General features: G+C 38.2%; 1 protein-coding gene across 1 annotated transcript; it reads left to right on the forward strand.

Annotated features, from left to right (window-relative positions):
- The first annotated feature begins 7,250 nt into the window (after positions 1–7,250).
- Positions 7,251–8,621, forward strand: LOC107788082 (transcription factor PRE3-like). Its single transcript, XM_016609734.2, has 2 exons — positions 7,251–7,764; positions 8,290–8,621. Exons 1-2 carry the CDS (start codon positions 7,633–7,635, stop codon positions 8,437–8,439), a joined length of 282 nt encoding a protein of 93 aa, XP_016465220.1. The 5' UTR covers positions 7,251–7,632; the 3' UTR covers positions 8,440–8,621.
- Positions 8,622–18,191: the final 9,570 nt, after the last annotated feature.

An 18,191-nucleotide genomic window follows, 5' to 3' on the forward strand; every position in this document is an offset into this window, starting at 1 on the left:
TATATACGTGTGTATATATATATATATGATATGTATATGGGATATGGGAAAAGGTTATGGCGTTATAAACGCACCACCACATGATCAGTTGGTATATGTTGATGATTTGCCCACAGTGGCCGAGATGATATGATGGGATGCCCTCAGAGGCTTGATGATGCTATGAACACATGTACTTATGCACGACATGACATTCATACGCATATGCATGACACTATAAGTATTTCATAATTTACAGAGTTATCCAGACTTACAGGTTGAGTCATTTACTCTATATTTCTTCCATGTCTTTTATGTACTTATTTATGTGCCTTACATACTCGGTACATTATTCGTACTGACGTCCCTTTTGCCTGGGAATGCTGCGTTTCATGCCCGTAGGTCCCGATAGACAGGTCGAGAGTCCTCCAAGTAGGCTATCAGCTCCGCGGAAGATGTTGATGCGCTCCATTTGCTCCGAAGTTAGCTTGTTGGGTCAGTATGATTTAGACGCATATTGTTTGGTATGGCGGGGCCCTGTCCCAACCTTTATGTTAAGTGTGTACTCTTAGAGACTTGTAGATAGATGTCATGTATACGAATTCTTGTATGGCTTTGCCAGCCTATGTTTTGAGTTTACAAATGATTATGTTGGCCTTATAGGCCCGTATATCACTTGTCTAAGTTTTATATCAAGTTGGGTCGTCCTATATTGAGTATTCCCTTATGTTTATTCTGATTAGCCCATAAAGGCCTGTTGGGCCCATTTTCCAATGAAAGTACAATAAGAAAGATATGTTATGTTGGTATTCAGTTAAGTAAGGTGTCGGGTGCTCGTTGCGGCCCATAGGTTTGTGTCATGACAGAATGATTCAGTTTACCATGTTTCTTGGCCTTCCACCCATATTTGGGGGCAATCTCCTTCCACCGACGGGTTTCAGGCATTCTAATATCCAGAATCTTCTGAACCCATTGGTCCAGGTTTTGAACCCTTGGTGGTGTTCACCGAATAGCTAAAATAATGGAGACAAAAGGGTCAATAACGATAGGGAACAGTCTTTTTACGGAGAAAAGATGAAAAAATTACAAACTTACATGAACGACTCCATGATTCAGGAAAGGATGGAGTTGTGGCTGGGATGATATACCTAGTAGGAATGATGACAAACCGCTCCATCAATCCACGGTAATTGTCATCATCCATACTGTTAAGTAGGGCGTGATGACCATGTTTGCTTAAATTTATTAATCCCCCACGGAAGATTTTGGGGGAGTAGAGATTCGTCATGTGTGCTGGGATTAGGTTTTCCCATTTTTCGCACATAACCGGCGTAGACAAGCCACTACTCTCCATACAGAAGGGCCTACTTGTGCCAAGAAGACCTTGTACCAATGGCATTACTCTAAGATTACGGGGTCAAGTCCCCCGCTCAAAGAAAATGGGCCTAAAGTGAAGGGGTACGTATAGACTTACGTACAACCTTCTTTGGTGAAGGTAACCCGCTCTATCAGGTCAGGAGCAAAAATGTTAAGGTCTGGGCATTTACAGTCTTTCTTCACAGTAGGAATACTGGAAGGGCGAATAGAAGAAGGATACCTGCTAACATCCCAAGTTCGTGGATGCATCGAAGGAATCTTCTCTTGAAAGTCATTAACGGTGCTCAAATGTTTGGGTATGATGGTGCTTACCGTGAGAGGATCAACATCAACGTCAACATCTTTATCGTTGCTTCTCTTCGGGCCTCCACCGAAGAGAAGACCAGAGTTCTCAAGAAACTCAGCAAAAGAAGCCATAATAGCAAGAAGATGATGAAGTTTTTTGAAGAAAATCAAAAAGAGATTAAAGCAGAAGAAGGATAAGTGCAAAGAAGGCTAGAAACTTTTGAAAATTTTAGAAGTGAAAGAGGTAAGATGATGAATACAAGTATAGATATAGACGGCAAAAATCGTGGTCATGATTACCTCGAGAACCGGCAAAAATATTGCTAAATCGTGGGGCAACACATGTTCGGGGTATTAAATACGAGAAGACGTGCATCCTTTCAAGCATCACAGACTGTTCAGAAGATTTTCAGCCAAGAAAGGGATGTTCATCAACTTTCCGGTGACACAAAGATATGCTACGGGAAAGCAGAGGGACTATCTGTGTAGGGTAAAATTGGTTTACTTTAAATGATAGAAATGGCAACATGATACGTGGAACCGAAGACAGGAAGAAAGTAAATTGCGTAGTAACCAGTACCGGGAACAATAGATGCAATTGACATCGGGCTGACCCCGAAGAGAACATGATCAACGTGAGCAGAATCAAATACTTGTCATCGGATAGCATTCAATGAAGAATATTCTCTGGTATTAAATAGGCAGCCGTTGGAGAGAATATTTGCATTCATGCCTTGCCGTTACATATTCATCAATGGTCCTCTTTATTGCCATTTATGAGGGGCTTGATCCTAGGATCTTGTTTCCCTAGGTATAACTATAAATAGTAGACTCAACAGCCATTGTAGGACACGAAACTCTTGGCAAAACTTATGCTATATTCTACTCTCAAGCTAAATCATATAACTTTATTTGTTGTTTATAGTGTTCTTATTTCTGTCTTTGGAGGCATTGAAGCTAAAGTTCGTCCTTAATTACACAAACTTACTCAGCCTATGATTCATTATTTTTATATGGACCAATTTCTTTCAAATAAAACTCATAAAATATCCATTAACCCAGCTGCTATTAGCTAGAATAGCTCAACACCATTGGACAATGGGTGTTGATAGATTTGACGAGAACATTTGGTCGGTGCTGACAGTGTATAACATTAGCGGGTTATAAGCTTATTTTTATTAACGCTCGTATCTCGAGATATTAAACTAAAATTAACATGACTAAAAAAAAACTTTCTACACCGGCTATGGACGTTTAGATTAATATCTCTACTCTTGCAAGATTAATATCTTTGGTCTGGAGAATTAAACAAATCACGGTCCTTTGATAAAATAAACAATCAGATAGGCAAAGCATATGCTAAGAAGATCAAATTGTATCTTTCTTGGGGTGTCAATTTTTTTAAAATAACTAATTAAATTTATTTCTTTTTCTTTTTCTCCTTCTCCTCCTTCCTGTTCTTCTACTTAACTCTTAGTACTACAAAACTATCAAAAGCAAGCTTTTTTTAAAAAAAGAAAGAAAGAGCAGACCAGCCCACTGAATTTTGAAGAAAATGGAATAAAGAAATAAAGCTCCTTGTGAGTTAGAGCTCAGTCCTCGCTGTCTATTGGATCAAAATCATGTGCTCTCTCCCAAAAGGTCGCTGAGCCTTCTTATTTTCCACTTAAATTAATCCCAGTTTATTTTAGTCCTCACATTTAGTTAAAAAATATTAGTTGTTCTCTTTGTCCTTCTCCCTCTTTCTCTCTCTTTTATTTCATAATGATATCCCTACACATGAAATAGAACCTCTTAGAAGCTTACAAATTTTAATATTAAGAAGAAAGAACGTTACCTTGTATTATAATAATGGACTTTGGATTGGTAAAAAGAAAGGTGGTCCGAATGGTCATTTAACAGTGCACTACCGCTAGCGGTTATACTTTCGTAAGTGACGTAAGTTTTACTTGCACATACAACAATAATAACAAGTTCAGTAGAGTTCCACTAATATGGTCCTAGAGTTCCACTAATATGGTCCGGGCAAATTAGTGTGTACGATATCCTGGAGAGAGACTTACTTGCACATACAAAGTTTTATTTTGATGAGAAGTCCAGCCAACTTACTATTTCTAGTAGACTAATCTAATGTTAATTAAGTTATTTCCATAACTGAAGAATGAAGTGCTTGATATCGTTTCATTTGCATTTTATTAATCAACGATGCTTTCTTTCAATGAGGATACCTAAGCTTGATTTGTAATTTCATTACATGGTGATTAATATAATGTTTAGTTACCCCAAAAAAAATCTTTCAAAGTTGGAGTTTGAAGGGGGAAAAACTAACTAAAAAACGGAATTTTCATAAATTTGTTTCATCAAGCCCCGATCGAAGTATAAAAATGTCGAGTGTTATTGTGTCCAAGCTCATTGAAAAATTGTCAAAATAGCACGTACTAGCCATTTTTCGGATTGTAATCGAAAAATAACTAGCGTTTGCGAAGTCATTAGAAAATAGTCATTATTTTGCTAAAACACGAAAAGTTCCAGCATAATATGCAGTACTCCCTCTGTTTCAATTTATGTGAACCCATTTGACTGGGCACGGAGTTTAAGAAAAGAGAGAAGACTTTTGATCTTGTGGTCTAAAATGAGGCACATATATTATGTGTGGCTATAAATCTTTGTGTAAAGGTAAATTATTTCCAAATAAGGAAAGGGGTCATTCTTTTTGGCACGGACTAAAAAGGAAATAGATTCACATAAATTGAAACGGAGGGAGTATTATGAAGCTCCCGCGTATAAGCATATTAGTATGTTGGAACTCCTGGACACGAAAAGTTCCAGCATAATATGCGAAATTATGGAGCTCCTACATATGAACTTCCAGCATATTGATGAAACTCCAACACATTATACAATTTTAGCATATTATGCTGAAAGCTCTTACGTGAAAAATTCGAAGTCCAATATATTATCCTGGAATATTTCCGGATTTTAACAGTATTTTTGTTCAAATTTTATTTCTACATGAAAAATGACTAAATTTTGATTACTTTTGAAACTATGACTATTTTTCAATTGCCAGTTATAAATCTGGCTATTTTTGAATTTCACTCCTCATAAAAATTTCCTTCTGCCAAAACTCCAAATTACACGTTTGGGCATCAATATTCAACCGTCCATATACTATATATGACCAAATCTATCTTGAAACACCTGAACAATAGGGGATGGAAAAGACAAATACATTATTTCCTGTCGATAGAATCTCATTCCATACAACTATTGGATGCTTTACAAGCATGTGTTCATGTAAAATCATGTCAAGTACATATTTGTAAAAAAATAATAATAAAGTAAATTTTAGCTGAAAAATATTACAGAAATGCAAGTACTAAACAGACAGACCACGTTAATGTGCACATAGTCTCCTCAGCTATTTAGTTAAAAGAGAACAAAAACGACTTCGTATGTATTGCACAGTACTCAATCAAAATATAATACAGGTAGACAAGTCATGAAAACGATAAAAATGTGTACTTGAGATACAAAAACCATACTTTCATAAGATTCCTTTAATTTGGTCTTTTTCTTCCTCTTCGGAGGGCATAGGCACCTTGGTTCAAGAGGTGTCACGTGATACCGCTTCGTCGTAATTTTTTCTTAATTAATCTATATCTATAAATAATAAGTAAAATTAAAATATTGAGTATAAATATATAAAAAACGCCTTGCCATTATAATAATTTATTCATTTGTTCATTTTTTAAATATTGACATTGCTTACGAAAATTCATGCACTACCTCTTAGAATCAGCTAAATTAAAGGAAGCATATTCATGAATAATAGGCTACAGAAGCTTATGTTTTAAACTACAAATGAAGCTTCCTTGGGGGGAAAAGAGTGAAACTTTCCTATTAGGTCTCTGCTAGTTTTTTACCACGCAAATTAAATCACATTGAGAGAATATGACACAAGTAGCAATTGGGAGATTAAGAAGGGATATGTATTAACAGAATGTATTTAAGGTATATACCATGATAATGTAAAGAAAATTTTCACTATTAATGTAATTTAACACAGCTGTCAGTGTAGTTTATAACAGGTAGTGCAATCTAATTTTCAGGTTATGCTTGCAGTGAAAACTTATCTATTGTTCAACTTAAAATATTATACAGGGTAAAACATATTGTATTTAATAAGAAGGTATTGAACTAGTCGTTTAATTTGTTCAAAGTTGCTTTAAAATTTAGTTTACATCTCGTCGCCTTAGAAAAGAGTAGAGAATATTGTACAAAGTAGATATATGAATACATATATAATCGGTTTTATCGTCAATTACAAATGTTCTTAGATCTAGTTATACGACTCTTTTCACAAAAAATCGGCAATATAATTTGGAAGATGAATAAATAAAATATGGAAGACCTTTATATAGTCGTTTTTCTACAGATTTAATTGTAATTGGTCGTCATTAGAGATCAATTCCTTCATCAATGTTATATTTATGCTTGGATTTCTTGAATATGAGTGCACCACTTAAAAAAAGAAAAAAATACTAAGTGAAAATTGATCCATATTCCTGTAGGTAAATAAACCAATATTCAACCAAGTGCATCCTTTAGTGCTTTTGGAGCATGAGTGATGCATGCCAACAGATAATATTTGACTAATTCTAAAAAATACGTATATAAAATAACTAATTTGAGGGAAAGACCATCGATTCTCGTGCCCCTGATTTGGGCTATAAATCCACCCCTACTTATGCGACGTAGTAATATATGAGATGGACCATCTACAAAATATCTAACACATTTATTTATAAAGGTAAATAGAAAAGCCAAGCTATTGAATAAACTTCTTAAAAGAGCGTAACTGAAAATGTAAAAGAAATATAGGTGTAGCAGAACTCGGAAGTTGCAGCAGATCAGTTACTGGACAAAAAAAGCTGTTAAACAGGAAAGCTAAATTGATCTGTCAAAGTTCGTAGATAATATACTGGGGCCGAGAATCAGATATGGATTCATCCCCTTTATAACCGCTCATGAATCATAACCTCATGACTATACTACAAACCTATAATATGTCGGTAATTGCATATATTCTATCGAATAACATTAATTAATAATCTAGATTAAATGACAGTTATAATAAATTAAATTACACCGATACTGATGAAATAATAATCTCAGCAAGAGAGTCGTCGAGAAGCAACGCTTATTTTTGCTTTTCTTGACGTGTTGTTTATATGCTTTCGGCTTTCCGTTTGAGGAAAATATATACATATCTCTGCATGCAATGTGAATCATATCCTTGACTGGTCAACTCCCCCATCTTCTCCAATCTTTCTTAATTTCCTCTTCCTCTTTGACTACGATACTAGAAGTCGAGTTTGGAAAACTTCCCTCAATTTTATTTCACATTTTAATAAAAGATTTACTTTGCCGATATCTTGATTAAGTTCTCTTTTTCTCTACACACACAAAAATAAAAATAAAAATCACATTAGTGCATAAATGCAATAAAATAACACGGTGTCTTACGTGTAGTTTCTGACGCTCGCCCACTGAATAGAACAGTGGTGCACCCTACTCCGATGGGAGGGTGGGTAGGAGATGAAAGCTCGTTGTAAAGCCCATTTGAGATCTGGTCTAATTAATTGGCAACTCAAGGAATTAAGAATTTCATGTAGAAGGGGATATCTCCCGAAAGTTGATATTTTCTTCTATCTCCCAAAACCCTATTTAAAGACAAACTAAGCCCACTTCTTTCTCCAATCTAATTGTCTTCTTCACTATTTGTGTTCTTATGCATTAGTCTTGATCTCTTTCATTCCCCTTTAATTAATTAATCTTCTCCAAATTAAAGCACCATTATATTTTCTCACTCGATCTCCATAAGGTTGTTCTCCACATTGCACACTCAAGACTCAAACCGCCTTATATCATCACTAGCTGTATTAATATTTCTTCAGAAACATATTTTAGAAAGTTTACGTTTGAAAAATGTCAAGCAGAAGATCGTCACGCTCAAGACATTCAGGAGTTTCTTCAAGGATATCTGAAGACCAGATAAATGATCTTGTTTCCAAGTTGCAGGACCTTCTTCCTGAGCTTCGTAATAGGTCCTCTGACAAGGTACGTACTTGTATGTTTAGCTCCCTTTGAAAAAAAAAAACTCAGTCCGGTGCATTAAGCTCTCGCTATGCACAGGGTCCGGGAAAGGCCAGATAACAAGGATTTATTGTATTAATTTTGATCTTTTTTGTTATAATGGCGTATATACGAGGTGCATGGAGTATAAAGAAGGAAGAACCTAGTACAAGCTATAGTCTTTATATATGATTACCTATATTAGTTAATCCTAGTACAAGATAAATTAAGAAGTTATAAGTCCCAGTGGTCCCGATGACCTTTCCTAGGTTTTAAGTTCTTGGTTTCTCAAGGACCTTAGAAACCAAGCGAAGCGATAATATAGTTAATTTTAACCAAAGGATTCCTTTTGTCCCTTGATTCATTGAACTTACTACACTTTTTCTCTACATATATAGATTGACTCTAAATATATAATCTTACTATTACACAGTACAATTTATGTTTAATAAATTAAAACATACAATATTTTGATATGAATTAATGTTCTTTTATTTGTAATTGGCGAAGGTTTCATCAGCAAGGGTGTTACAAGACACATGCAACTACATAAGAGGCTTGCACAGAGAGGTTGATGATCTTAGTGAGCGCTTATCTCAACTCTTGGCCACTTCAGACACCGCCCAAGCTGCACTTATTAGAAGCCTACTTTTGCAATAGAGACCATATCTTCTCCCTTTTTTCTTTTTTTAATTTCTGTTTCCTTCATATTTTGTTTTTGCATTTCAAATTATTCTTCTAGGAATTTCCGCACACTCTCTCCTTATTAATTTTGTTGACTACTAGAAAATCCTTACGTAGTAGGAGTATCTAAGATCTTTAATTTCTTCGATCAGTTTAAGTTGTGTGCAATAAAAAGAAGAGCATTTTGATTCTCATTGTCTCTAATGGAATGATGTTACTTTGGGTGATCATAACGGGTGAAATATTTGGATAATGGGTTGGAAATATGGGTAATTGGTTGAGTTGGGAGTTTCTAGAAATTTTCACAAGTATAGGTATGTTGTTTGGGAATATATAGTCGGAATTCATATTAATTTCGGTGGTTTGTAGTTTGTTTAATATATAAGTATAATTTATGTATAGTCATCTATTCTAGTTACTGAATTAATTTCGATACTTCTGTATGATAACTCATTAATTTGTGTATCACTATGAAATTCGTCCGACAAGTAATCAAGTTTATCTTCCACTGAGACTAAGAGGTAACTGGCTACAGTTATATTATATATACATATGAAGCAAACTACCACCATTGCACAGCCAACCAATTAAGGATAATAAAGGCCTATTAATGCATATTGAGCATTATATCTTGAATATCTAATATATAGAATTTACCGATAGTAAAAGATGAATAAATGAAAGGAGGATGTGGAAAAAGGGGGTACTAGGCTATATATACTAGCTAACAAAGTTATCCGCTCCAGATTCAAAGCAATACGTGTCTTCCGTAGAAGAAAAAAGTACACAGTTCAAACCATTCTTAATGAGTGGTCTTGAATCAGGTCCCGAGTGGTTTAGAAAGGAAAAATTTAAATAGGAGAATACCTTTCTTTAATGGACTTACACAACGTGAAATTTGATTAGAAGGGGTTGATAGAACCATTAATTGATTATGAAAAATGAAGCCTCCTGTGGGCAAATGATATACTCATAAGAAAAACTAAGAATAACTTAGAACCTTTGCAAATTTCGACATGCGAAACTAATTAATCATGAAGAAGCTTTGCCTGAGATCCATTCATAGCTAAAAACTGATAAATAGGGTGCCTGACTAAGCATATTTTGATACGGTATAGTTCTTAAGTTGTCGCGAACCATGAAAGAAGATAATTACAAACTGGAAATTATTATTCCAATTATATTCAACGTAAGTGCTTGACCAAAAAGTCTTAAACTTTTTTGTTAAACTAAGTGAATGATAATAGGTAAATTCTAATTAAATATAATAAGTTCTAAATTCAAGATTGGTGGGAAATAACAACCTAGAAATCGCATTTAAAGCTATTTAAGGCAAAAACGTGGTTTAATGATATTCTTGTGAATAAATGATAGAATAAAGACAAGCAATAAATATGATGAATGGTAATGGTTGTAAATAAAGAGAATAAATTCACCCAAATGTGTCATGAGGTGGATGATTCTCTTTCTGACGATGATGTAAGATGGCCAAACATGTGAACATCAAACACTTTATCGGACCTAGTGTGGAAAAGCTTGGAACAACACAACAAATCGAATATTGTATAAAGATAATGTTTGTAGTTATATGGGAGTCAACTTCTCTAGAGAGAGCTTATCAAGATCAATAATAATTTGATCCCTTTCTTTCTCTCTCTCTTTCCCTATTTATATGGGACATTCCCCTTACCTACTGAAAGTACAAATACAGAGAATATTCCTCCGAATATTATTTAGAAATTTCTTATTGCTAAATTAGTCGTTTGGCCGATCTGGGTGCTCGACCTCGGCATTCACTGCTCGGCTCGCCAATGTTGCTTCTTAAGTATGACCTCGGCCTAATTGATTCTGGATTTTCCTATTTCAGGCGAGGTTTCTTCGATTAGATATTGACCCATACAGTTAGTCCCTCCACCCGTCGGGGTTGCTTTTGGGCAAGCTCGGTGAGCTGATGTCGCCAGTTGGAATTTTGAGAAGTCTGAGCACATTGAACGAAGAATGACCCTTTTTGGCGAGGTGGTGATGTGGCGCTTCAAGAGCCACATCTGACTGTTACGTCAGTTTGAAATGACATCATTTCCATCATGCGTCATTATCGTGCTTGTTCCCCATAGTTACATCATTTCCCGTGCCTCTTTCATTTCGAAATTAATGAGGCGGCGTTTGGGCTTTCTCGATTGGGGTGCCCATATTCTTATAAATAGGGATAGGCACTCCTCATTTGAATTGTTGCATTTCTAGAGCTTTTGAAACTTGATTTCTTCCTTCTTCGAGTTTCCAGCTTCTATGTTTTCTTTCTCCCTTCTATTTCCTTTGCTATTGTCATTTCCTTCATCTTAGTATCTCCTTTTCACATACAATCAGGAAAATGACCAATGCTTCCTCTGATCTTGTGACGCTGGCTATGGACGCAACTCCTCATGAGGAAGGAACAACCACGGTAGAAGATGAAAACTTCCCCACTGTGGATAAGATAATCCCACGTTTCGGGAAGGCTAGGTCAGACTTCAAGAACCTACCTGAGAGTGAACTGAACCTTTTATTTCTGCGATGGATGTGGTGGCGATTGCTGCATTTAGGGCTAAGTGAAGAATCCCAGCCCACGTTTAAATCATTCCCGCTAGTAGTGATGTAGTGCAAATACAACGCTCGGGGTACTGCACATTTTACACGTACCCATTCGCCGTCGGCTACACACTTCCCCTTCCTTCCTTGGTGGAGGATTTTTGCCGTTTTTACAATGTGTGCCCGGCTAAGCTCTCTCCATACATATACAAGCTATTCCTCATGCTTATCAAGTATGCGGAGCTGTCCAACAGTGGTATTTCTCTCAGCCATCTACTTCACCTCTCCGCCCCAAGTTTTCATAGAGGTACGATGATTCATATGCGCCACCATGGGACCAAGGGGTTGGTGGTGAAGATGGACGATAAAACTAATCATTGTTTTTGGGAAATTTCTTCTACGTAAAGACTGAGCACATGGTATCGAACCCCAACGGATTCCCCAAGGAGTGGGACTTTGCTCGTAAGTGTTTTCCTTCCAAATGACTTCGTTGTTTATTTTAGGTAATCTTATCGTTCTCCTTTTATTTTTGTAGCCGAGCGCGAACCTCCTTCACCAATCGTTGACATCCGCGATTAGGTGAGTCAGGTTTTGCCTCACACTGTGGAGATTCGTGAGTGGTCGCACTTCAATGAGAGGTTTGGCCATTGACCTGCGGCCGGATAGTTACCTTTGACTTTGATTGTTGACCTTTATATCGCCGTTTCTATCTTCTCTTATTTATCTTTCTTTGTTTAAAGGTCGGAGGGCTTCAAGGAGGGCGAGGGCTCCTACGCCTGATTTTTGTCAGTTGGGTATCTCGGCCGAGCCCGTACTTACTGTAGCTGCATGTGAACCTGCTCAAGCCGCTGGTATTCCTCGGACCCCGGCCTCACATGGTCCTAGTCGCCATGTCACTACCACACTTGATGAAATTTCGCCTTCTATGGTGTTTCACTTGGTCGATGAGTTAGACCAAGGCAAAGACGGAAAGGCTCCGCTAAAAAGGCGAAGGGTAGAGGCTGATAGGAGAGTGGTTAGAAAGGAGTCGGTGGGGAGTGGTCCTGAGTTGTCTACGGCCAAGCCGGGGGGTGGTATGGCCTTGGATATGGAGACCGCGCCTCCTTCAGACGTAGAGATCACCTTTGTGGAGGAAGGGGAGCGACCGGAAGCTATTGTGATCACTCAAAGTGGTCCTCAACATCAAGGCAGGCAAACGTTCCCCCGTCGGCTGAGGAGAAGGCAAATAGAGTGTCATAGAAGATTACGAGTCTGGCTCCGATGTCGATCCTGAGGAGGTGAGGATATTCGATGAAGGGCTTATGTGCGTGGAGGTTAGAACGGATGGATCCTCTCGCTCGATCCTAATTCCTTTGGACTGCAATTTGTTGGAGGATACGATGAGCATTTTTCCCTCCTTTGCTCATATTTGCTCTATCGCCGAAAACAGCACTCTTCATGCGCTTCGGGATTCCGACTTGTCACTGGGCATATCCGGGTTGGCTTTGAGGGTAAGTTTTCATATTATTTCTGCAACTGGCATCTTTTTCTTCTTTTTACTGGTCTTCTTCTTACTCTCTTTTTCTTTTTCAGACTTTCATTTTGGAAATTGAGAGTGCCCTCTGAGAAGAGAGGCGGAAGGTTGTTTTTCAGAAGATGCCTGCGAAGTATGTCCATTATCGTGACAAGTCCCGTGAGATGCGTGTACGGTTTAGAGCAGGTGGTAACTCCCAGTCCCTTAGGGAGGAGTTGAATCAAAAGGACGAGGAGCTTGTGCAAACTATCAGTAGATGCAGTGATCTCGAGGGGATGCTCAGGGCCAAGGACGAAGAGCTCGAGGTGGCAAGGGGGTCGTGGCCGAATGCGTCGACCTTCAAGTGCATGTGATGACCTTGCGGGTTGAGATTTAGAAAAGCTCGATTAGAGTTACCGATTTGAGTAGTGAGTTGACTGAGAAAGTGGCCGAATTGGTGAGGTCCGATGAGGCTTAGGTAGCGGCTGTGGCAAAGGCGGCGACATTAGAGATGTCTATTCGACTCCTTTGGTCTGAGGGTGCAAATGATGCGGAGACGGCTGTGCTGAGTGAGACGCGTCTTGATGAGCGGATTGGTGGTCTTGAGAAAGAAGTTGAGATCCTAAGTGAGCAGGTCGCCGCCCTCGAGGCTGAGAAGGCACAGTTGTTGGTTCGACCCTCTTCCTCTCGTGCTTCCGCTTTTCTCGATGTTCCTCGTGATTTGTACGAGATGTGGATCCATGTTGAGGCGAAGCTAGGAATATATAGAATTTTGATGGCGGCGGGGAAGGTTCCTGATACCAACTTCGAAGATGCCCGTGCTAAGGCACGTGATGCCAGGCTTGCATGTGGTTATGACCCCGCTACGTCGGGGAACGACGATGATGAAGAGGACTTGGAAGGGTTTGCATTCAATCCTTGGTACGCTGATGAGTACGCTGATAGCGCGGGCGAAGGTGGAGATGGTGCTGCTGGGCCGGATGGCGAAGGTGATGATGGCTCAGGCGGGGATGATGCAACGTGATGATGTAGTGTGATTTTATTGTACTTAGTTTTTTTTCTCTCTTTTTTTCGGAGGAGGGGGGGGTCTTTTTGTCCCTTTGTAAGATATTCTATTTTGGAATGGAATGGCTATTGTCTTTTGGTTGTATGTTTTGGCTCCTTTTATTTTTTGTTCGTATGTTTTTCCTTTTTCTTCGTCGGTTATTTTGAGTGAGATTGAATGCGAGTCTATTTGAACGAGGTCAAATGTGTGACTCTTTAAATGATTTAAACGAGGTCGAATGTAGATAAATTCAAGCGAGGTCGAATGTGAGTCTATTCGAACAAGGTCGAATGTCTGACTTTAAATGATTCGAACGAGGTCGAATGTAAATAAATTCGAGCGAGGTCGAATGTGAATAAATTCGAGCGAGGTCAAATGTGAGTCTATTCGAACGAGGTCGAATGTCTGAATCTTTCAACGATTTGAACGAGGCCGAATGTAAATAAATTCGAGCGAGGTCGAATATGAATAAATTCGAGCGAGGTCGAGTGTGAGTCTATTAGAATGAGATCGAATGTCTAACTCTTTAAACGATTCGAACGAGGTCGAATGTAAATAAATTCGAGTGAGGTCGAATGTGAATAAATTTGAGCGAGGTCGAATGTGAGCCTATTCGAATCGAGGTCGAATGCCTGACTCTTTCAACGATTCGAACGAGGCTGAATGTAAATAAATTCGAGCGAGGTCAAATGTGAATAAATTCGAGCGAGGTCGAATGTGGGTCTATTAGAACGAGGTTGAATGTCTGACTCTTTAAATGATCCGCACAAGGTTGAATGTAAATAAATTCGAGGGAGGTCAAATGTGAATAAATTGGAACGAGGTCGGATGTGAGTTTATTAGAACGACGTCAAATGTATGACTCTTTAACCGATTCAAATAAGGTCGAATGTAAACAAATTAAAGTACTCAAAAATATAAAACTAAAAATGTTTATTGACAAATGTTTTGTCCAAAACTAGCAAATATCGACCCAAATAGAGAAAAATGTACATAAAAGAATATTTTATCATTAGAAATGTCTTGTTACTTGTTTAGAGTTAATTGATGAACTTTGAGAATAAAGGAAAGTAAAATTTTAGATTTTTCTATTTATGTTATAATTGATAATATGTGTTTTGTGTAATATAATATATATTTCGGTACGGTATCGGTATTTCGGTATTTTATCTTAAAATACCAAATACCATACCTAATACCATTTTTTTAAAACTTAAACCAAATACCAAAATACTGTATACCAAATACCAAAATTTTCAGTTTCGGTACGGCAATTCGGTATTTACCAAATTATGCTCAGCCCTAGGTCGAGCAATGAATTTATACCAAAAACTCTGAGACGCTCCCTTCGTTGCCTCTTAAAAACCTCCCCGAGAAAACCCAATTGGGACAAAACTCGAGTAAGGAAATGTAACGACTCGAACCGTCGTTTCCTGTATTTTCATCCCGTATTCCCTGTTAAATGCTTATTCATGTTTCAATATGTGTACTTGGTGAATTTGAGTCAATTCGGATCGAGTTTGGTATGAAATGGGACAATTAGTCTCTTTAAGGAAAAATAAGTTTGGAAAAGTCAATCAGACGTTGACTTGTGAGTTAGAGGGCTAGGAATTGAATTCCGATGATTCGGTTAGTTTCGGGGGATGATTTAAGGCCTAGGAGCGCAATCGGAATTAATTTTGGAGGTCCGGTGAAGAAATTAGCTCATTTTGGCGAAGTTAGTATTTTGGCGATTTCCGGTTGATAGGTGAAATTTTGATCGATAGTCGGAATGGAATTCTGAGAATTTCTATAGCTTCGTTATGTCATTTTGGACTTGTGTGCAAAATTTGAAGTCAATCGGACGTGATTTGATAGGTTTCGGCAACAAAAATAGAAGTTGGAAATTCTAAAGTTCATAAAACTTGGATTGTAGGTTGATTCATGATTTTAGCGTTGTTTGATGTGATTTGAGGCCTCGAGCAAGTATGTAATATATTTTGGGACTGGTTGGTATTATTGGTCGGGGTCCCGGGGGCCTCGGGTGTGTTTCGGATGCCCAACGGGTCATTTTGGAAGATTTTTGCTGTTTTGAGCATAAATGTAATGATCTAAAGGTTCATTTTTATTTTTAGAGATCCAAATTTGATTTCGAGACTTCAAGAATTTAAATCATGAATTATAGGACTGATCTGGAAATTTTGGTTTAATTTCATCAAGTCGCGATTGGGTTTTTGACGTGAAATGTGAGTTAATTGTTTAACGAGCGAAATGGGTATTGAACTGGGCAAACGATCTCCGAATTGAGTTTCTATTAAAAGGTTATGTTCGTATTATTATTTGTGACTCATAGGAACAAGAATCGTCTTATTCCGAGTTCGTATGATGGAGTTAGAGCCATTTTAGTGAAAAATGGTTGTGCTGCAAATTTCTTAAAAGTTGTTGTATTTTCTGTAGCAGTGAACAGTACCCGCGCGTGAACAGTAAACGCACGGGTGAACAGTGAACAGTGGCCTCACGCGCATGAACAGTAGCCTCGCGTGAAGAGTACCGAAAGTTTCTGGACAGATTTAATGTCCAGCAGTCCGAGTTTGGTCATTTTTTTGACTTCCAAGCTCGAATTTTGGGCAATTTTTAGCAAGAAATCTTGGAAAATCTTGAGGTAAGTCACTTGTGATTATTTTTACTCCATAATATTGAATTATCATCGAATAATCCGACTATATTACATGTTTTTTAGGAGTAAATTGAAGATTTAGGCTTAGGGATTTGAAAATAAGATTTGAAGATTTGAGGGGTCATTTGAACTCTGATTTTGGTAAATTTTATATGTACGAACTCGTTGAGAGACGAGGAATCCGGTGATGTGACTTTCGTAATTTTTCGAGAAGTGGGCCCAGGGCTCGGGTTTTGCAAATTTCGTAAATTTCGATATTTTTCGAGTCTTTTCGATTGGGTTATATTCCCTTAGCCTATTGTAATGTATTCGTTATGGTTTTGACCAGATTCGACGCGCGAAGAGGTAAATTCGAGAGGCAAGGGCATAGCGGAGTAGACATTGGACCGTCTTGAGGTGAGTACTGATTTTAAATGATGCACTGAGTGTTTGAAACCCCGGATTGCACAACATACTACTATGTTGAGATGAGACACGCGTTGTATGATGAGCGCGAGTCATTTACTATTGGGAATTGTGACTTGGTCCATCCCAGTTGATATTCTTACCGCGTAATTGATAAAGATTTATTGTTTTTCACTATGATTGGGCTTATTGCCATATTTGAGCTTCGTGCCAATTATCTGAAATCTTTTGTGAATTTTCATCACTATTTTCCTCACGAATTGAAATATTATTTGAACTCAGTCCAATTGAATTATATTGTTTTGTGAACTCAGCTACATTTATACTCAACTAGAGATTTAATGATATTTATAATGTTGTTGAGCTGAGCACTATTGTTTTACTGATGCCCAAGAGGCTTATGATTATTTTCTGGACTGGTTGAGGCCGAGGGCCATACGTGAGGATATGTTGAGTGATGTGAGGAGGCTTTCAGGCCTCGAATGTTATATGAGGAGGCTTTCAGGCCTCGTGTGTGATGTGTGAAGGCTTTCAGGCCTATTGATATTGCGCTTGGGCTGTAGGAGCCCCTCCGGAGTCTGTACACACCCCCAGTGAGCGCAGGGTACCCAGGTGAGTTGGGAGTGGGCCCGAGAGGCCGTTGCTTGTGTGTGGTGAGTTGGGAGTGAGCCCGAGGGGCTGATGTTGTGTGCTGGTGAGTTGGGAGTGAGCCCGAGGGGCTGATACTATACTGAGATTTACATATTGAGCCCGAGGGGCAAGCTTTTGATTTATCCTTTTTGTGGAAATTATTTGTCTTTACTGTTTTAATAGAAGAATTATCTGATACTCACTATTTTACTGTATAACTGATTTTACTGCTTGGGATAGCGCTATATTGTGCCGTTATGAGATTTCATGTTTTCAATCGTTATTTATTTTTATTACTCACTGGGTCGGAGTACTCACATTACTCCCTGCACCATGTGTGCAGATACAGGCAGAGCTGAGTTCGCTCCTGAGCACTGATTCTTTCCAGACCAGGCAGTGACTAGGAGTAACGAGGTAGTTGTTGACGTCCGCATCCCCGTTTTCTCCCTTATCTTTGTTATTTATGATAATTACAGACTTTGTAAAATATTAGTAAACTCTGTAGTAGCTCATGACTTGTGACACCCCGATTTCGGGCTGAATTGGGAGGGTTTTCCTTGTTCTATCATGTTTATTTCGCATTTAAGATTATATTGCCCATGATTTAGACTTATTCCTGCTAAGTAATTATAAAGAGATGTACTATTTTGTTGATTGGCTGGCCTTGTCCTCACGAGAGGCGCCATCACGACCGGGTTCGGATTTTGGGTCGTGACAGGAAAAAAGAATACGACTCGGGAGATGTCTATTCTTAGAAGTTAAAGTATTTGAGGTGGGCGACGTTCCAATTGTTTGGTAGTCATTTTCCTTCCATTGTTTCCAGTTGGAATGACCCTTTGCTTGCTGACGCCGTGATTTTATATGGTCCATCCCAATTGGTTTCCAGTTTGCCTTCTCGTAGGTCTTTGCTTGCTTGTGTTTTGGCTTTGAGTACA

This window comes from Nicotiana tabacum, chromosome 6 (assembly GCF_000715075.1).
Source record: "Nicotiana tabacum cultivar K326 chromosome 6, ASM71507v2, whole genome shotgun sequence".
NCBI classification, from domain to species: domain Eukaryota; kingdom Viridiplantae; phylum Streptophyta; class Magnoliopsida; order Solanales; family Solanaceae; genus Nicotiana; species Nicotiana tabacum.